This window comes from Pteropus alecto, unplaced genomic scaffold, assembly GCF_000325575.1.
Source record: "Pteropus alecto unplaced genomic scaffold, ASM32557v1 scaffold88, whole genome shotgun sequence".
NCBI classification, from domain to species: domain Eukaryota; kingdom Metazoa; phylum Chordata; class Mammalia; order Chiroptera; family Pteropodidae; genus Pteropus; species Pteropus alecto.
In genome coordinates this window covers 16,571,553-16,593,652 of record NW_006494611.1, presented here as the reverse complement: position 1 = coordinate 16,593,652, position 22,100 = coordinate 16,571,553, and the positions used below count along the sequence as shown (strand labels likewise).

General features: G+C 30.7%; 1 protein-coding gene across 4 annotated transcripts in view; it reads left to right on the top strand.

The window, feature by feature from the left end:
- The window catches only part of KIF20B (kinesin family member 20B), a 70,510-nt gene that overhangs the window by 15,252 nt on the left and 33,158 nt on the right, over positions 1 to 22,100 (top strand). For 3 of the 4 annotated variants that reach the window (XM_006925960.3, XM_025042258.1, XM_015599966.2), the window contains exons 8-20: positions 65 to 292; positions 1,240 to 1,351; positions 2,242 to 2,313; positions 2,399 to 2,545; positions 3,235 to 3,397; positions 3,946 to 4,233; positions 7,283 to 7,422; positions 7,689 to 7,827; positions 8,781 to 9,009; positions 9,844 to 9,896; positions 14,513 to 14,651; positions 17,607 to 18,846; positions 19,179 to 19,317. In XM_006925960.3, coding sequence (XP_006926022.1) covers positions 65 to 292; positions 1,240 to 1,351; positions 2,242 to 2,313; positions 2,399 to 2,545; positions 3,235 to 3,397; positions 3,946 to 4,233; positions 7,283 to 7,422; positions 7,689 to 7,827; positions 8,781 to 9,009; positions 9,844 to 9,896; positions 14,513 to 14,651; positions 17,607 to 18,846; positions 19,179 to 19,317 — 3,089 coding nt within the window. The remainder of the gene's footprint in view (positions 1 to 64; positions 293 to 1,239; positions 1,352 to 2,241; positions 2,314 to 2,398; positions 2,546 to 3,234; positions 3,398 to 3,945; positions 4,234 to 7,282; positions 7,423 to 7,688; positions 7,828 to 8,780; positions 9,010 to 9,843; positions 9,897 to 14,512; positions 14,652 to 17,606; positions 18,847 to 19,178; positions 19,318 to 22,100) is intronic. The other variant, XM_006925961.3, reaches the window with a different exon arrangement.

The following is a 22,100-nucleotide window of genomic DNA, read 5'->3' as shown; positions in this document are numbered from 1 at the left end:
TCTGTCTTGTTTCATTTTTAGTTACTTGCTTAATTTAGTGATTATCCTTTTTTATTTTTTGTAGGAAATTTATCAAACTCTTTGAATATGACAGAGTTTGAAGAATCCATGAAAGATTGTAAACAAGCTAGCTTGAATATGGATAATAATATAAAATTTTCTCTGTGGGTTTCTTTCTTTGAGATTTATAATGAATTTATTTATGACTTGTTTGTTCCTGTGTCATCCAAGTTCCAAAAGAGAAAGATGCTACGCCTTTCCCAAGATGTAAAGGGCTATTCTTTTATAAAAGGTATACTAATGAATGAGTGTGTTTTATTTTATTGCTCTGAAGTTCTTTCTAGGCTTTGTTATAGCTATAGGAAAGCAAACTAGAAAATGAAAAATTTATTACTATTATTAATATCAATATAAGTGAAGTTTGTGCTTTGGAAGTATGTTTTGCTATGTTAATTAAACCTGAATATAAAGGGGTCTATTTTTGTATACATTGTGTTTACTCGAGTATCATTCATTGAATTTTGAGAGATGGGAAAAGCGGTGTGCCATTGGTATTCACATTATTCTGGTGCTTTGTAACTGTCCCAACTTTGGAGATGTGGAAATGTTTTTGTCCTTCCACAGTGATGTCTTTTCAAGCTTTTTAAACCATTACTCACAGTAGATAATAGATACATGTTAATAACATTATCTCCTAATATCTGTGTATGTATATATATGTATGTATGTTTACAACTCAAAAGTCCCTTACTACAAGGAATGTACTTTGATGTTTTCTATATTCTACATCATTTTTACAAAATGCTGGTTATGACTGCATAAATCTGATTTGATAATTCCCTAATGAATTGAATCTGCAGTGTCTCACAGCTAGGTAATTTTGCAGATTTAATCTGTACCGTGTTTTGTTTTTTTCTTTCTTTTTTTCTGGATGTCTAATTCTAACAAATCTTACCTGTTTATAATTTTCTCTTTGGCTGACTCTGTAGAAGAACATTTACTTTGTGTGTTTATGTGACTTAACTACTGGAAAATTATTAAAATATCCTTTTTTGTGTATACCTCTTTTCTAGTGGAATATAGAATAGTTAGCTGAGTTGACTTCATCTAGGGCATGTTATTAAAAGAAAGATTTCATTATATGTCTTTGAGAAAAAAGATTATAAATCTTCAATGAGATTATATTGTACAATAAATACTGTGTTTTTTAAAATTGATATGTATACTTTTTATTTAAAGATCTACAATGGATTCAGGTAGCTGATTCCAAAGAAGCATATAGACTTTTAAAACTAGGAATAAAGCACCAGAGTGTTGCCTTCACAAAACTGAACAATGCTTCTAGTAGAAGGTAAGGAGTCAATCCTATGGTATAAGCCTGAAGCACTCAGAGTATTCTGTGCTATTTTAAGTACAACTAATTTATAATTACAGTAGGTTTTCTGATAAGTTAAATCAATTCATAAGCATGAAAACATTCTATAAACTGAAGAACATTAAACTCATGACTATCAGGACTATTGCTCTAAGAAAAGATTTACTAATTTGCATGAAGTCTCAGGTATTTTTATTCTTTCTTTATATGACTAAGCTCAATATGTTAAGAGTTGCCAATGATAGTGGACTTCTGTGTCTTTTCCACTTAACTCATGAACACAAACACCATATGCATACTGTTAAGACAGAATCTCAAGGGGTTAAGAAAAAGGATGTTTTATGAAAGGGATTAAGGAGTGAGAGACAAGGAAGTAAGTTTAAGCAGTGAGAGATTTAAAACAGATTTTCTCTTAAGGGGAAAAGAGCCCTGTCCCCCATAATTGATATGACACGAGGATAATATATAATTTAAATAAACCTATATTTAGGCCAGATGTGTGCTTTGCTTAAGTTATGTATTCAGAGAATATTAGCTGTACATAGTATTATTTTAACTAATAATATGATCTTTGCAGCAAATTGAGACTATTATAAATGATTCCTTTAGTATAAATTGGGATGTTAAGAAGAGTTGGTTTGAGGGATTTGGAGCTAAATGAAAGGTATGATATTCTTTTAGAAAGGAATATAGTTGACAGTGGCACACTGGATTAAGTACCTGACAGCTATTTGGCAAATGCATTGCTGGAGCTTTGGCTGGTATTAGGATATAAATAGATGTCGATTTAGATGCTCATGTCTCTTATTTAGAGTGCAGAAATTAAAAATGAAAGATAACATTTGATGTTTGTATATTTCTTTTAGTCACAGCATATTCACTATTAGAATTCTACAGATTGAAGATTCTGAAATGCCTCGTGTAGTGCGAGTCAGTGAGTAAGTTGAACATTCTTCAGCTTGTAATTATTTTGAATTGTTTGTTTTTGAAGAACTTCTCAAGTTTTTTTGTTTGTTTATTCAGATTATCTTTATGTGATCTTGCTGGTTCGGAACGAAGCATGAAGACGCAGAATGAAGGTGAAAGGTTAAGAGAAACTGGGAACATCAATACTTCTTTATTGACTCTAGGAAAGTGTATTAATGTTTTGAAGAACAGTGAAAAGTCAAAGTAAGTGTTGCTGAAGGTATTATTTGCATATTAAATATTTAAACTTTCACCTTTGCTAGTTTTAGAAAGTTCTTTTTTGTTTTTAACCTGCTTTTTGTGTAATGACTACAGATTACGGTAAAAATACTCAGAGATCTTGGGTTTTTAAAAGATGATTGAAATAAAAAACAGTATCATTTGATGACAGTGACTCAAAAAGTAACCACAGTATTTTCCATAGCAAATATATATCAACAGACACTTTCCATAATAAACTTACCATGATGCTGGTTTAGCATCTGAAATCACTTTATCCTTACTAGTGCAATGTGTTCTAGATGTGATAGATTTCTGCATTAATTAGCATTTTAGACTGAGTAAATTAGAAATCAGCTTTCATCATTTCTAGTTGTGTTTTATGGCATATATTGTATAACCGTTCTACACTAGAGAACACAACCCAGTTCACTGTGGTTTTCTTAACATTTTGCCTAATGGGTTATTATTACGAGTATTATTATTAGTAGCAGTAATGTTTAAAGAAAACAACATAAATAAACAGAAAAATTACTGTTATAAGTAGAACTAATCACTAATTTAGAATTTAAGTCCATGATAGCTAGATTAATTATTTCTTTGTAAAATTTACCAGCATTCTGATTTCATGAGATTTCTTTTAACTTACGATCATTTGAATATTTTTTCCATAGGTTTCATCAGCATGTGCCTTTCCGGGAAAGTAAACTGACCCACTATTTTCAAAGTTTTTTTAATGGTAAAGGAAAAATATGTATGATTGTCAACATCAGCCAGTGTTGTTTTGCCTATGATGAAACACTCAATGTGTTGAAGTTCTCAGCCATTGCACAAAAAGTAAATATTTTCAAACTTCTGCAGAGTTTATTAAGTATCTTATTAGAATATTAATGATTTTTTTTTCTTGGAGAAGATAATACATTTTGCATTTATAACTGAAACTTAAGAAATAATTGAAAATTGAAAATGTGAACATTTGACCAAGTAGGAGAACATGGGAAAAGATGGAAAGTTACCCCTGTAGTATTAAAATGACCTCAGTATTAAATGTTAACAATAGATACCTGTCACAAATTACGAGTACTATTCTTCCAATAGATTGTCTACTTTTCCATTCTGGTTCATTTGGTTGCTAATCGGGTAGCCCCCTGCTAAGGATAGTACTAAGAACTTAACCCCAAAATTTTCCTATAGTATACATGTGTAATTAGCTTTTTTGTTATTGTAATGTTCATTTAAGGATGCTGATTCCTTTTTGAATGTTTGTTTGCATAGTTTTTATTTTAAACACTTAAATTGTCATTTGACTTACATGTATAAAATTATTTTTAAGTAGACAGTTCTTGCCTTTTCCGTTTTAAAAGTCACATTGGATATTTTAATAGGTTGGTGTTCCAGACATTTTAAATTCCTCTCAGGAGAAGACATTTGGACCTGTCAGACCTTCTCAAGATATATCACCAGATATCAATAATTCAGTTAAAACATTAAATGTAAAAAGATCTACAATTTCATGGGAAAGTAGCCTGGAAGATCTGGTGGAAGACGAAGACTTGATTGAGGATCTCGAAGAAGCTAAAGAAAAACAAAATGTGGAAACCGAACTTACTGATGAAGATCTAGATATAACATTAGAGGAAGATAAGGCTTTCATTAGCCGTGAGGAGAAGAGAGTATGTATTAAGAACTCATACTTCTAAACTTGGTTTCTAATTCTGAAGTTAAGGTTAACAGTTCTTAAGACTCCCTCTTGTCTAATTTTTTTAAACAACACACTAAATTTTTTATATCTCAACTTCATACTTTGAGAAATTTCAAACCGACAGGAATAGTACAATGAATACCCATTTACACTTAACCTGGATTTGCCATTTGTTAACATTTTACTATATTTCCTTTAGTATTCTTTCTATGAGTATTTGAATACACTGTAGACATAATGACACCTTATATCTACTTTAGCACGTATTTCCTAAGAACATAGAGGTTTTTCTCATGATCACAGGTCATTTTCATTCCTAAGCAATTTTAACATTGATGTAGTAATAAAATCTATTATACTGTCCACATTGAGATTTCTCCAGTTTTTCCAGTATGTACTTTATAACTACTTTGTTTTTGATATACAACTTAAGTTAACACATTGCTTTTGATCGTTATTTCTTTAGTTATCTCTAATATAGTATAGATATTTTTTAAAAGTTGACACTAGTTGTCTTACAGAATACCCCCCATCTATATTTGTCTGATGATTTCCTCATGATTCAGGTTTAACACTTTAGGCAAGACTGTTATATAAGTGAAACTGTGAATTTCCCATTGCTTCATATCAGGAGACACATGTCTGATTTCTCCATTCTTGTTGATGCTAAGTTTTGTTCACATGGTTAAGGTATTGTGTTTCAGATCTCTCTTATTGTAAAAGCATAATTATCTGTGGGATGATATTTTGAGACCATGTGAATATCTTGTTCTGCAGTATCTTTTCACCCAGTAAATGTAGCATATTTCATCAAACTTTAACTTTGCAGTCTTAAGTGCAAACACTCAAAATGTCTATCCAGTACCAATTATTCTGTTTCTTCAAAAACATGAATTGCTTGGTTGTCTTACATTTATAGTAAATAAATAAGATTAAACAGCCTTGTTCAAATACAGTTCACACATGTATTTAAGTTGTATTAATCCTGAAATCTAGATCATGTCCACATTAACTGGTCATAACTTTGTATATATACATGGAATCTTCTTGCCAGATACACTGGTAATCTTGTGCTCATGAATGTGTTCTAATGATGTTGATACATCTCACGTCATAGTACTCTTTTGGACTATAGAAGTCCAAGTAGATGGACATTGTATTGGGTTAAATACTCATTTTAATAATTTACTTCAGCGGCCCTGAAAGCCATCATTCCACCCGTGTTGTTTGGAAATGAGCATGAAAACTATAGATGCTATTTAATCCCAGTTTCTCTGGTCACTGTGTGATTGCACCTTGTTTTTCTTGGGCTTCTGTAATATTTCCCTCAGTGACAAAAGGAGCCGTTAATAGTCTTATTTTATTTTGTACCCATCTTAAAGCTAAAGTTTATATATAATGTTAATTAAACTAGAAATGTTAATAATATTTCCGAATTTACTAGAGAAAAATGATGCTATAGTTTATAATGGATAGTGAAAATGTATATCATAACATTGATTAGGTACTTTAAAATAATTTCACCAAAATTGTTTTTAATATTTAACTTTTAAAAATGAAAATGATTAGGTTTATATGCTTTATGTTAGCCTTTTAATTGGAGGATTGGAAGTATTAAAAATCACTGTGGGATATACTGATATTAGCATATTTATGCTTATAGTTCCTTTAAGTAGAAATTTTTTCAGCAAAAACTTTATCAGATGGTAACAGTGATAAACTAAATGTTGAGAATTATTAAACCAATTTCTCAAAGTATACCCACATTCTGTAAGTCTTCCACCATTTCTTCTGCAATAGTTACTATTTTAAATAGTAGGATAGTGTTTAGTTTAACATTATAAAAGTATTATATAATCATGGTGGAGTCTGGAAAAAGAAAAAGAGGGAAAAGATTAAAGATTTCTAATCTACCACTTATGTTAGTGGATTTTTACCATACACCTGTTTTATAACCATATTTTTTTCATTTAAAAATAATTGTGAAAAGATAATTGAATTAATAAAATAAGCCATTATTTATTACATTAGTTGACAGTACCATAATTGAACCAATCTCTTATGTGTAATTATTGAGTTGGGTTTTACTTTAAAAAATTTTAAGTACAACCACTGCTGTAAAACAGCAACACTGTAATAGTCATTCTTACAACCAAAACACTGGGTCTTGTTGTATAATTACTTTCTCAGTATAGGTTCTTAGAAATGAAATCTCAAAGTTAGGATATCTATAGAAACATTTTTAAATATAAAATCGAGACATTGAAAGATCTATACCTTTAAGAGAGTTAATTGGTTAACTTATTGTTAATAAACTTTAACCAAAAACTTTAAAGAATAATAGCTGTTATTTTAATTCTGTAATTTATTACAAATCTATACTGGCCATGTCAAGTGTTAATTGCTTTATTTATTGTCCATATTGCATGATTATATATGTTTTTAAAGGTTATAAAGTTGTTGCTCACAGTCAGATAGTTATAAAAGCCCAATAAGATAAGTATATGTAAATCTCTCTTTGCCATTTTTGAAAGTGTTGCGGGATACTGAGTAACTACTACTCTGTGTAACATTTAGGTGTTAGATTTTGACAGACTAATTTTAAACCCAACCTTAAGCATTTACCACAGATCTGGTTCTTACTTCCCCGCCTATAAAATGTGGATGCTGCTTCCAAGCTCACAGAAGGTTATGTGGAATAATATCAAATATGAACTCCCCAAAGTAGTTCCTGGTGGATAATAGTTGCTCAAATTTTCATTTCCTTTCTTTCTTCTTGTAGCTAGACATTGAGAGATTTTAGTTAACTATATAGGTCTGTTTCTAGAACACGGAGAGGCCCACTTGATTTTTCATATTAATAAATCTCTGCAAATACATAAATTTCAATGACAATATTATTACTGTTAAAAGGGTGCATAATTATAATCAACTAAATGAAAAGTTTTATTTTGAACATTCAGACATTTCTCTCGAGGTATATTTGTTCTTTTATTAGAATTTTAATATTTATGTTTTAGAAACTATTGGATTTAATAGAAGACTTGAAAAAAAAACTGATAAATGAAAGAAAAGAAAAGTTGACATTAGAATTTAAAATTCGTGAAGAGGTGACACAGGAGTTTACTCAATATTTGACTCAACGGGAAGCTGACTTTAAGTAAGTTCTTTCATGTCCTGGTAAAAATTGAGAATTTTATTTATTTGTTTAAATTTTTTTAAACTTATTTTATATTAGGTGTCTTCTGAATTCTGACCTTTATATATAGGCTTGAAAATAGTTGTTACTTAACTCCAGAATTGATTCTGAATTATGTGGATAATTATTTAAATCCGCTTTTAATGTATAAAGTACTTAATCTTAGACATTTAAAACATGGAGTAGTGCTTTTTCTGTTTCTCAATGGGATTCATTTGATTATGCAGGGAAACACTCCTTCAGGAACGAGAGATATTAGAAGAAAATGCTGAATGTCGTTTGGCTATCTTTAAGGATTTGGTTGGTAAAAGTGACACTCAAGAAGAACGAGTGAATCAAGTTTGTACTATGAAAGTTGAAACTGAAGTATGTTAACTGAAATGTTAAAACCATTGAGATTTTTGGTTTAGGATTTTGTGTATCACATCAATGAAGAGAAACATTAATGTACTTTAGAATTAAAAAACTTACTATGTAGCTTTATTAAAATTAAGCATACTTTGTTAGGAATGTCAGCACACATAGTTTAAATATAGTTATTGGACTTGAAAAATTTGTGTCTGTTAAATTTATATTTCATTTGGTTTCGCTTAAATCATAATATTGATTATAGGTAGATAGATTCCTTTTTGTTTAATTATGAATACCCCTCTCAGATATGCTTTAAACTTAAAGAATTTTAAAGATATAAAGGACCTAATGGGCCATTTACTTACTGCTCTGATGAAAACAAAAATGTTTCTGTATAAAAAAGGTTTCTGTTGCAGGCCAACTGACCATTCTCATACTGTTGAAGAAATATTCTTTTCTACTGCTTCCACTGAGGCTGAAATTGATCACATGTTTTTGTTTTTGTTTTTATTGTTTTATTTTTTAATTACTCAAATTAGGGGCCTGGGATGGTGATGTCCAGGCTTTTGCTGTCAAACCATCTTTATGTCTCTGATGTGGTTTGGGTCTTGGTCTGAGTGGTGGAAGTGGAGGTTGGTTTTCTCGGCTGTCCTAACAAAGCCATTTAAGACTCATCATATAATTGAAAGTATACCTGAACTAGATAATTATAATTGTTCTATAATGACTTACCACAGTTTACCACATTGTTTTTATGGGGAAACATGTCATGTTCCATAAAACAGAAAATGAGTAATGGAACACAACTTTTTCATAATTGGAGGTACTTTGACATAATTTATTTAAAAAAATTTCAAGTTGTGAATTTTTTTGCTATGTGTTTTTAAAACTGTCAAAATCAGATGGTAACATACCGTAAGAATGAAAGCCACTGTTAACATTAGGCATGTGGTTTTTGCTATTTTTAGGAAGCACATAATTATGTAGGAATTGAAGATATTATTGATTCTCTTCAAGATGATGTCACTGATATTAAGAAACAGGCTGAAATTGCTCACTTATATATTGCATCTCTTCCTGACCCCCAGGAAGCTATTGCTTGTTTAGAAATAAAGTTTAATCAAGTTAAAGCTGAATTAGCTAAAACCAAAGAAGAATTAATCAAAACCCAGGAAGAGTTAAAAAAGAGAGAAAATGGTAAGTAGATGTATTTTACTCATATTTAAATGATATAAATGCATAAAAAGACAGCTGGTTAGTATAAGAGATTCATGCGGCTTATTTACCATAGTAACCAGAAAATTATTTGATATGGGTAACATAGTTCATATTTTATCATTTTGATGGCTTTATAGTAATTTACTATTAAAAATATTATTTGCCCTCATTTACTTTTAGACTAATATTAGACAGTTGACCTCTAAAAACATAAGGGAAGAACTAAGTATTGGCTTCATTAGCAAATTATGAAATCTCATAGGAAATTGTAAAGCTGTAAATTTTGTTCCATATTCTTTATGAACTCTCTTACTAGTAGATTCTCTTGGCTTGCAGGTTTGGGATAGAGCGACTCTTGTGGAGTGGTCTTAGTCTGTTAGGCTAGTGCTTCATTCCAGCTCTGAGAGCAATATATTCATACATATGTATGACTGTCATATTTGGGTTTTAAGAAAGTTAGATGAAATACTCTATTCTTTCCTCTGTGAAACAAGGTGGGTAGAAAATTGCAGGTAAATGGTGCCTCTCCATTAAAAAGGTACTAGCTAGAAAGGTACTAGCTCCTCTTCTCAAAGTTTTTGCATGTCGTTCATTTTTATTCTGAATGTTGAAAGTGGCTTTTTCAGAAACATTAACCTCTGGTGGTAGAATTAGTAACTGAGTGCTATGTGCTTCTAGTGCTGCCAAAAATTCTTTTTTCTGAATATAACACTAGTTAAAGTGTCTACTATAGCAGCTTGTTTTGTGATTATTCAGCGATATATTTTTTATATGCTTAGATTTCTTTTCACTATTAATTTTTATTTTTTTCAGAATCAGAAATTAACTTAAATTCATTGGTTGAAGAGCTTAAGAAATCTAATGAGGTAATACTTTAAGCTTTATTTTTGTGTTGATAAGGAACTTAATAAATAATTGAAGGAACATGGATTATGACATTTATTTTAAAAATTAAAGTATGAACATGATTTAAAAAATTGAAAAATATGTGTCTTCACCCTCATACCTGTTTTCAGTGATGGTCACTGGAAAGTTTCTTCAGTCCTTCCAGAAAACATTTACTTATAGAGAACACATACATACATACACTTTTTAAAATTTTTGCACAGACGGAATTGTGGTTCTGTCTTTCTTCCTTTAAAAGATGTCTTGGAGATAATTCTACATCAGCACATACAGATCTATGCGCATGGCATCTATTAGATGATTTAAACAGTAGCAGAAGACATCACAGCTACTGTTTAGACAGTTCCTAATCTTTTTTTTTTTTCTAGTTATTAAAATAGTAGATGCTAGTTGTAAAAATTTACTTAATTAAACTATGCAAGATAGAAAATAAAAACGTCCCCTATAATCTTTTTCCTAAAAACCAGTAAGTTTCTTGGTAGCTCTTTTAGACTTTCGCTTTATATATATTTTTTTATAGAACATGTACGATGTACTCTTTTAAGAGCTTTACATATATTAATTTACTTAAATCTCAAAACAACTTTATAATGTAGATACTATTTATTTTTACAGACTTGTCCAGGATTCTACAACTAGAAGTTAGAGAAGCTAGGATTCAAACCCAGACTGATTCTAGATTTCTCTTACCCAATATGCTATATTGCTTCTATTTCTTTTCTTTATATAAATACATGTTATTTTTTAAATAAAAATAAGGTCATGCTATGCATAGTATGTTATCCCTGGTATTTTTGCTTAGTCTTAAACTTTGAAGAAATTCTAAGACCGTATCATATCTGCAGTTTAGTTATCCTAAAATATATTTACTAAACATTACTATTTTTCATATTTTCAAAGAAAATAATAATGCAGAATCAAAGAATTCAAGAATTGAAAGATACGATCGATCAAAAAGAGGATACTATTAACTTTCAAAACCTAAAGTTTCATGTGGGAGACACATTTAAAAGCAGTGGAAGAATTTAACTTTGCATTTGTAAATTACATTAGTATGTTTTGGTTCAAAATAAAATAGCTTAAGACTAGTTTTCTAAGATTGTTAAATTGTTTATTCTGGTGTCGAATTCAGTTTACAATTTACAAATCTGAATTTTTAAGAACTTAAAAGAGGACATTTGACCTCTTTGTACATAAGTAGAAGAATATGAGATGAGAAGAATTTATAGCCTTTGCCAGTTTAAGTCTCAGCTATTTGGAAGAGAAGCTCTGGGGTTAAAGGAGCTTTTGATATGCTTAGATATCCACACATAGTAAAGATGTCTATCTCTGTATCTGTAACCTAATAATATCTATCTATAGAACTATAAATGAAATTCAGTGGAATTATTTTTTTTTTCCCCTTAGAGGCTTGTTTTTATTATATGCTTTTTAGCTAATGTTCATATGCTTAATATCAAAGGTATTTTCTTTAAAAAATTACATTATGTACTGTAGTATGTAAAGCCTTTAAGGGTTTCATAATGGTAAATTTATATGTTTTCATAGTTGGTTTAGTCTAGGATGATTAGCCTGTCTTAATCCTTCTTTAAAACAATGGTTTTTGGTTTTCTTTTTTTTTTTGGTAAGTTACTTCAAGTTACTTTTTAAGTAGAAATGGTATAATATATGGTAATAACGTAATAGGATGAGCACATAATAGCCAAACCTCTTTGCTTTGTTTAGAGATGATTTCGTATATCTTTTTTTTTTTTTTTTTTGGTATATCTTTTCTCTGACCAGAAGAAGCAAGAGGGGTATCTTATCAAAAGTGACTGTTGACTCTCCTTTTTGTCTTGACAGTCAAACTCCAATACCCACCAGCTTCTCTGAATCATCTGAACATTAGGTGGGCTTTGGATACTACAGGGGTTAAATAAGCATTGTAGAAGAGTAGCTTACCTCCTGTCTAACCTCTGTCTTAATAAGCATTGTAGAAGAGTAGCTTACCTCCTGTCTAACCTCTGTCTTCTCTTTTGGTATTAGTTGCATTATTCAATCTGTCTGACTTTTCTATACCTGAACTGGGAAAAACATCCTTGTGATAAGTAGAGAGTAGAGATAAGAAGCATACAATTATTTATTTCAGTTAAGAAACATGTATTCAGTGTCTACTCTGTGCCAAATACTATACCAGTCCCCTTAACGATGCCCCAGTGGGAGAGAAACCACATAAACAGAATAATGAAATGTGCAGTTGTAGTCAGTATGTGCAAGGAGCTGAGAATAGGTTGGGGTTTAGGGAATACTTTCTGGAGATTAAAATCATTAAGTTGAGTCTTAAAGAGTGAATAAAATTTAACCAGTTCAAAGTAAGCAGAGGTTGTAGTTTGTAGCCACAAGGGACAAGAATATATACTGACCTTCCACGTATGGGAGTCAGAATGCAGTCATGCAAATGAGAAGCCTCTCAGTCAGGAAAGTACAAGCAATTTGTTATTCGAGAAAGTTTGAATGAAGGAGAGGTGAGACGTGAGGGCAGGGAGCAGTAGATTGGGATAAGATGGTGGAACGCCGTCAATACTGCATTAGAGTTTGGGTTTTATTTTGTAGGCAGTGAGGAGTCACTAAGTTTATTTTCTTAATTTTGAGTAGATGTTTTTGGAAACTTGGAGGACGAGATTGATATGGAGTTACACTGGAGGCAGACCAGTTAGAAGCCTCTTGGAAGAGTTCACGTGATCGTTGATTTAGGGTAGTTGGGTAGTGGTGGTAGAAATTAAGGAGAGGAAATTGATTTGTGAAATAAGTGGGAGTAAACTTTTTGGGGCTTGGAACTAGGCCTTGAGGCTCTTAGCACTTTTATTTGGTTATTCTCCACATGCTTTTGCTCTGATCACTTGATTTGGATTTTAAGTCTGATCTTTGATTTGGTGGAGGAAAATGAAAACAAGAAAAAAAAGCCAGAGACATCATTCTGGTGACTACAACTTTGAAGACAATTGTTGGAAATTTAACAAAGAATTATATTTATTCTGTAATATGCTTGCATACCATAATATTAGTGATGTTTAAATAATAATAAGCAATATAAAATAAGCAATATTCTTAATTTAATAGTCTTGGTTTAAAAATAAATTTTTTAGATAGGCTCTATACTTTATATCAACTAACTTAAAACAGTGCTAAATTGTTCACATAATACATAAATAAATGTGAAGTAGTTTGTAACTTAACCTGACCCTGCTGATGAACTGTTGATGTACGGTCACTGTTGCAAGCTTGTCTTGAAAGCAAATTTTTTCTAATCATGAAAAGGTTTATTTTGAATGGTGGTTATTTATTGTCCTTCTAACCAAGCATAACCTCGGGGCAGAGAACACTCCTTTCAATAACTGAGTTGTGTAGCATAGGTTTTTTTGGTGAAGATTGTATCATTTAAAGGAGGAAAAAAATTGACCAGGTCATTATGATGGGTCTAGAAGTGGTGAAAGAGACAATGTGAACTATGATGTAGTTGAAAATTCTCAAGCTTTGTCAGAGGTATGATCTATTTGTCCCAGGATTTTGTCATTTATTAATGACACCAAGGTACTGATAGAAAGCATGGAGGTTGTTCTTCATGACATCCTCTGTTTAGGGTGCCTTTTTTTTTTGTTTTTTATAACCCATAACTTGATGACTTAAAAAAAATAATTTCATCTATATCTCTTAAGAATAAAATGTTTGCTGATTTTATAATGTAAAATGGCATTTTGTTTTTTCATACACTTTTTCCCCCCAAAATGGATTGCTACCAGTATATATGGATTTAAGTAATCTCTGCATAAAAAAAAAAAAAAAATCCCTGCCTTTCCTGTACCTTTGATTACTTTATAGACTTGAACTTAACTGCTGAGTTTTACTTCCTTTTTCTGAATAAGACTACATGCCTCTTTTCTGCTAGACTTTTAGGGAGGCATAATATTTGCCTTAAAAAAATGAAAACCTAAATGATTTTTATCATTTAGATGAACTAAGAACACAATTTTAAAGCTGTATGTTGACTATATCTTTGTACGTAGATAGGCTAGAGGCTAAGGCCAAAGCTTTCTGGGAGTTCTTAAAGTGTAAGAGTGCTGCTTATCTCTGAGAAGCTTTGGTTACAAAATAAAGACAATTGTTGGGTTTCTAGAGTGGGGTCTCAAAATTTTACATTATTTCAGTATTTTTGTAGTTTTCTTTTCAAAGCACATTATGAATGTGACTTAGAGGTAAGTGTTTTAGGGTTCTGTAGTTATCCCCAAACAAGTCTCTAACCCACATGATCACCTTAAGGAAATCCGAAGATGAATTTGTTTTTGTATCAGGATGAAACTACTCACTTAATTGATTTTAAGACAGATTTTTTTGTCTTCCTTAGTGTGTACACATTAGTTAAAATTACTCAATTGCCAGAGCCATCAGTTATTTTAGGGTGAGACATAAATAACTTAGAAAATGTCTTAACAAGTTTGAAAATAAAATTTTTATGATACACTATTGAAACATAATTTATAGTTTTTACATTTATTGTAGCTTTCTGTATGTGAACTAATCTGAATTTATTTTATTTTAGGACAAAGCTGGTACATCTTTAATAATAAACAAATTGGCTTATAATGAAACAGTTGAAATGTCCACAGACAGCAAAACTGTAACTTATTCAGGAAGAAAAAGATTAAATGAAAATGAACTTCAACCACCAGCAAAGAAAGGTACTAATTTACTTGCCAATAAGAGGCCCTTGGAGTTAATTTCTAAACCAGTAAACAGAAAAGTTGCAAGAGGAAGAAATTTACTTGTCTAAGGGAAAAATCTGAGGAAATTTAACTATCACTAATATTTTCGCTAACATGTTATAAACTGTCTAGAGGATGGATGTTTTTAATGCTGCCTTTTATTATAATACATATATTTTTAGATATTGTGCTTTTTGTCACTTTTGCATGTCTTTAATTCTTTTACTTCTGAGCTTATAATAGTTAAAACATACCACTTTTATTTTTATAATTTTAGTACCTTTTTTTGCCAAAATCTCTCCACATTGTTTTTTCCCTTGCGTTCTTTATTTGGGGAAAAAGACATTTGACAAAAAGACTTTGAGCTAAATATTACTAATGACAAATGTTCTTGTATTTACTATAGAATTTCTAAAGAAAAAAAGTGGGTGCATACTTACTCTTTACTATTAAATCTCCCTGATTATGTGGAAGAACATATCAACTTTTACATTCTTTCTAAGCTATTTCCTTTGCAAAACTTTTGTAGTATGATACAGGGAAGTATGGCTTTCTAAGAGAAAGTACATTAGCTTTAGAATCCCGACTAGCTGCCTCACCTTGAGAATAATGTGGTAAGTTAAATATTACTTTGGTCACTAGTAAAATAAAATTAATAAATAATACCTGCTTCTTGACAAGGATGAAAACGATTGGGTAATACACTAACATATAAACACCTCATAGAACCTCAGTAAAATGTTTTCAAAAGTAGGTACCTTAAAGTATAACATTGGATACATGGTTTATAGGATATACAGTGCTTGTATGAGTTAATATGCACATTTGAGACTAATGTGCATATACCTTCTGTTATTCGTTGAAGGAGAGGTACTTTGCTATTGGTTCTTTATTTTAAAATTTTCAGTTTCAGTTGACATATATTAGTTTCAGGTATACAACATAGTGGTTAGACATTTATATAACTTACGGAGTGATCGTCCTTTGTATCCTGCTTCTTAGAATATAGTAAAATTAAGGGCACAACATTACTTGATCACAGAAGCTTTCTGTATTCACTTCAGGGGGTTAGGAACTGTATCTATGTAGTATGCATATCAGATTATGAATTTGCATGTATCTAGGACCAATATAGGTTACTGATTGCAAAAATTCTGTTTTTCTGGTACGGTGATATATCTCAGAGATAGGAAAGGAGAACATAGATGATGTAGCTAAATTTAAAAAATATTTAATTTAGGATTATTGTCCAGGTATGTTAAGATGAGTAAGACATAGACAATCTGCTATCAGGGAGTTTGGAATCTAGTAGATGAGAGCGACAAACATTTTTTCCATGTAATATAATGCACTGATATGCATAGAATAACATGAAGGACTCACTAAAATAAGAATTGTAAAATATGCCTTTTATATTCATTGGACCTATACTAACTGAAAGTAATAGGTTTCTTAACAAGGAGAATTTCAAGCCAACCCTCTCTTATAACTTTTTCTTGTGTGGATTAGTACTGCTTATTTTTCATATTATATCTGGAACTTTTAAGCATTAAGAATTTAACTCCTATGTTGATTTCACCTATAATCGTATAAGTGAAATCAACAATTAAATGGTCAATAGGGGAGTGATTAAAGGTTGAAAGGACATACAGAGTTGATTATATCAGAGCAATATTGTGTAGAAAGTTCACATATAAAGATCAAACCATGAAGTTAAATAGAACAGGGGAAAAAATTTTAAGCCCATAGAGTTACAGATTCTTAATATTTTGAAGTAATTTTCCTAGGCTGTGAGATCCTAAAGAGACCCTGATCATAGTAATGGAAAATGTGTGAAAACCTAAAAAGATAAACTTGTTTATCTAGAGGATTGAGAATTATGTTGAAGATTTAATCATACAGTCTATGAGAAAAACTTGAACATAATTTTTTCTTGTGTGAGGTGAATTAATTTGTCAAAATGAACATTAAGAAATTAAGTTTTAGCTGATAGTGCGTCTACTCTGGGCATAGTTTAATCTATACCAAGTATGATTGTTAAAATTCTATTTATATAACATTTATAAAATGCGTTAACATACTTTATATACTCTCTGGGCTTCTTACCACTATGCTATAAAGTAAGTAAGGCAGGTAGAAATATTCTTAATCTAGAATGTAGTTATTGAGCCTGATAAAAAAGCAAGCTTTGTATTCAGTTTTAATTAACTGAACTCTTCTGTATAGTTTTTTAGGCTCTAATAATAGCTAACAGTATCCTAAGAATAGTGTTCTAAGCTCATTTTTTATCTTGACCGTCACAATAATAAGATAGGTGATAGTATTTCCATTTTACATTTGACAAAGCAGTTATAGGATTAAGGAGTTTATTGATATTTACACAGATAATGAGGGTAACGCTACATTAGATTTCCCAGAATTTTAAGCAATTTTTTCCTAATTTTAGCTATGAAAATTTAAGACACTTCATTTTCAAACCACTAATTTAGTAGGTCTGTCATAATTGTACTTTAAAATTGTTCTTTAGGATACGGAATGTCTGTCTTATATTATCTCATTATGTGATCTCCCCTCTGTACCATGTTATAATGATAATAAAGATGTGTGGTAGAGAATTTAAATGATACTGAAAGTCATAAAAAGAAAGTATAAATAACTGGTAATCCTACTCAGAGGTAGCTGCTGTCATTTTGGTTTACTTCCTTTGCTAACTCTATCTGCATTAAGGTACAGAACTATAATTTTTACATTAATGGGCTTATACCATGTATGTTTCACAGCCTATTTTTTTCTTTTTCATTCATTAGTTTATTTCTGTTTTTCGTTAAAAGTTTGCTTTCATGTTTCATATGTTTGAATATTGGCTTATCTGGTAACTTTTTGGTTTTATTAAGATTTGTCAGATTAATAAAAATTTTCTTATTTTTAAAGGACCTATACATGTTAGTCCAACTATCACTGAAGACCAAAAGAAAAGTGAAGAAATGCAACAGAGCATTTCAGAAGATGAGGAAAACTTTAGAATTTTACCAGAAAATAATGATAATGAAGAGCTGAAAACACAATTACTCCTTGTTGAGAATGAACTTAGAAATGAAAAGGAAGAAAAAGCAGAATTAAATAAACAGATTGTTAGTTTGCAGCAGGAACTTAATTTTTCTGAGAAAAAGAGCTTTTCTTTAAGTACAGCAGTCCAACAAATTCAGTCAAATTATGACAGTGTAATTTCTGAGTTACATGTACAGAGAGGTATAAATCAAGAACAGGAGGAAAAGATCATGAAATTGTCAAAGGAGATAGAAATCACTAGAAGAAACATCACAAATAATGTTTCACAAATAAAATTAATACAAGCAAAAATAGATGAACTACGAACACTTGATCCAGTGTCTCAGGTTTCAAACATAGATTTACTCAGTCTTTGGGATCTATCAAGCAGTTCTCAAGAGGATAATTTGCCAAATACACAGTTATATCTTTTGGATAATGATTATTTGGTAAGTAAACAGGTTAAAGAATATAAAGAATTCAGTAGGCAAAGTTCTTTCCACTGTAGTATTGAAGCCATTTGGAAAGAATGTAAGGAGATTGTAAAGGCCTCCTCTAAAAAAAGTCATCAGATCCAGGAACTGGAACAACAAATTGAAAAGTTACAAGCAGAAGTAAAAACCTATGAGGATGAAAATAAGAGACTAAATACAGAGGCTAGGAAGAATAAAAATCAAAATGACCTACTAAAAGAAAAAGAAAATCTTATTCATCAACTGAAAGAAGAATTGCAAGAAAAAAATGTTAATCTTGATGTTCAAGTACAGCATGTACTTGAAGGAAAGCGAGCACTTTCAGAACTTACACAAGATGTTACTTGCTATAAAGTGAAAATAAAGGAACTTGAAACAATCTTAGAAACTCAGAAAGATGAGTGTAGTCGTTCAGCAAAGTTAGAACAAGAAATTTTGGAAAAGGACTCTATTATCTTGAAGCTAGAAGAAAATCTGAAGGAATTTCAAGCAAATCTTCAGGATTGTACCAAAAAAACCAAAGATTTAAATGAAAGGGAAGTCAGATTAAAAGAAGAAATCACACAATTAACAAATAATTTGCAAGATGCAAAGCATTCACTTCAATTAAAGGAAGAAGAAAAAGAAACCAACTGGAGAGAAACAGAAAAGTAAGCTAAATGTTATTCAAATATTTAAAATGTGCAAAGCATTCATGTTGATTTTCTCATGTAGCTTCTAAATAATTTGGACATAACAGTCTGGTAAAGTATAGCATAAGTGATGAATGAAGAACTTGAACTTTGTTTATATAAACCTTTGGAAACAAAGTTCTATGCAGAAATCTTTTTATGAAATCTGAAATCTTCCTAAGGGCTCATTTATGGTTTGGAAATTCCAAATTTGTGAAAAGATGTAATTTTGTAGACTGTCACTAGTTCACACGTATGATCCCAACTTATCAGTGGTGTGTCACTATAGAAAAGTGGTTTGTGTTTTATAGGTTGAAAGAGGAGCTCTCTGCAAGTTCTGCTCTTATCCAGAATCTGAAAGCAGATATTCAGAGGAAGGAAGAAGATAATGCTGAGCTGAAAGAGAAACTGGCTGATGCTAAAAAGCAGATTAAGCAAGTACAGAAAGAGGTAGGCTACCCATTTAAATGATAAAAATGATTTTCCTTATATGTCAAATTTAGGCACTGATTTTAGGATTGAATACGTTTGTCACCTTTAAAATTTTTCTGAAAATAACAGTTATTTCACAAAAGAAAACTTAATCAGTTTAAACAAACTAAAGAATCTGTCAAACATTAAAAATAAGTATGTGCCTCATGGAGGATTGGAATCTTGTTTCTCTTAAGGACTTCTATGTTCCAGTTTCCCACCTAAAGGTAAAAGCAAACTTAAAATGCAGATAGTATTTAGGAGAGTATGCAGTACCATTGTAACAAATTTTTATTATAGTTTAATTTTAAAATAGGAAATACAGTCAAATGATTCTAAAATCAAAATATACGAAAGTAATATACATTGAGGGAAAAACACCTTCCACCTCTTCCAGCCATCAAGTTTCTTTCCAAAGCATCAAATGTTGTCAGTTACTTTCTTTTTACTTTTACCCCTTCTATCCTTTCTCTTCTTATAAAAAATAAAAACGTCCTGTAAATGCTATTGTAAACGTCAGTTTTTTTCATTTAGAATTATATCTTGACTGTCATTTTATGTCAGGATATATAAAGTCTCCAAAAAAGCTTTTTTATGATGACCAAATGTGTTTACGATTAGTTAATTGTCTCCTGTTTTTGGACAATTCAGATAATTCCTACTCTGCCGATTCAAATTATGTGGCAGTGTCATTTTGAACATTTGCAAGTCTTTCTGTGGTATAATTCCTAAAAGTGGGATTTATGGGTCAGTGGTTTATTTATACATTTGTAATTTTTATATTTTTTATGCTCTTTGGAGGTTATGCCAATTTACACACCAGAAGTATGTATGAGAATTAAGAGAGTATCTTTTTCTCTACACCCTTATCTACAAAGTAGTATTTTATCATACTTTTTGATATTTGCTAATTTAACAGGTAATGTATCTGACTATAATTCTTATTCGCATTTCATTAATTATTAGTGAAGATATTTTTGTTGAAAAGCTGTTTGTATTTTTTGTTTCCATGAATTGTATTCATATCCTTTGCCTTTTTAGTTTGGGTTATTGGCTTTATTGTTATTGCTTTATAAGAGCTTATTACATATTCAGGAAATTTAGTCTTTTAAGGATATAAATTGCATATTCCTCCACCACTTTAGCCATTTTTTCTGATTTTGATTATGGTTATTTTTTGCATTGGAGCAAATTTTGATTTTCATAAATTTAAACATATTTTTCTTTTATGACTGCTTTATTTTATGTTGTACTAGACTTTTTCTAAAAGCTGAAACAGTTTTAAAGAATTACATTTTTTATTACTATGAGTTAGTTAACAAAAGAATACTTAATGTGTAAGATCTAAAAAAATTGATACAAGAAATGCTTGTAGGTCCCATCCCTACTCTGTTTCTACCCCCACAGAAGTTTATACTGAAAGTTTTATGTTTCTCTTTTTCGTAACTTTAAAAAATATAATTGAAACCATAGTTTTTAAATCTCTAAACAGCATATTGTATTTTTCTGAGACATTTTTTATATCATACTCCTCAGATTCATTTATGTATAATTGTAATTAATCACTTTTACTGCTGTATAATACTCCATTGTATGACATATTATAATTTATCCATTCTGTTGACTGAGTAGATTATTTCTTTCATGTTGCTCTTAGAGGCTCTGTTCCTGTTTTCTACACTACTAAGATACAGTTGTGCAAGAGTTTATACTCTAAGGGTTAGATTGCTGTGTCACAGAATGTGAAGGAGTGTCTCATTCTGCTTTGAAATTGTTTTCTTCTGATTGCAGGTGAAGTGCAGCATCAATTATGTTTTTATTGGCTATTTCTCTATTCCAGTTTCCACTCTGATATTTATTTGTTCATATAATTTTTTAATTGTGCTATTCTCTTTTTTATTACTATGTAAGATTTCTTTATTCTTGATTCTCATTCTTCATCAGTTAAATATATTGCAGATATCTTCTAGTTTGTCTATTGTCTTTTAGTGATTGGAGTTTTTTATTTTAATAGCATTATATATTTTCCTTTTTTAAAATTAATTAATTAATTAAATTGAAGAAATGATTAAAAATTTTTTTCCCCCTGTCTACCTCCCCTCTTCCCCCTACCCTCTGGTAGCCACTAGTCCATTGTCCATGTCATGAGTGTTTTTTTGTTTGTCCTGTTCATTTGTTGCTTTTAGGTTTATATTCCACATATAAGTGATATTTCAACTTTTTCTGTCTGGCTTATTTCACTTAGCATGATTATTTCAAGGTCCATCCATGTCGCAAATAGCAGTATTTCATCTCTTCTTATGGCTGGGTAATATTCCATTGTATATATGTACAACATCTATCGTAGGACACTTTGGTTGCTTCCATTTCCTGGCCACTGTGAATAATACTGCTATGAACATCAGTGTGCAAATATCTTTTCAGATAAGGGTTTTCAAGACTTTGGGGTAAATACCCAGTAGAGGGATTGCTGAATCATATGGTAGATCAATTCTTAGTTTTTTGAGGAACCTCCATACTATTTTTCATAGTGGCTGTACCAATTTGCAGTCTCACCAGCAGGGTACGAGGGTTCCTTTTTCTCTGCATCCTCTCCAACATTTGTTATTACTTGTCCTGTTGATTATAGCTATTATAACAGGTATGAGATGGTATCTCATTGTGGTTTTGATTTGCATTTCTCTAATAGCTAGCGATGTTGAACATCTTTTCATATATTTGTTGGCCATTTGTATGTCCTCTAGGGAGAAGTGTCTGTTCAG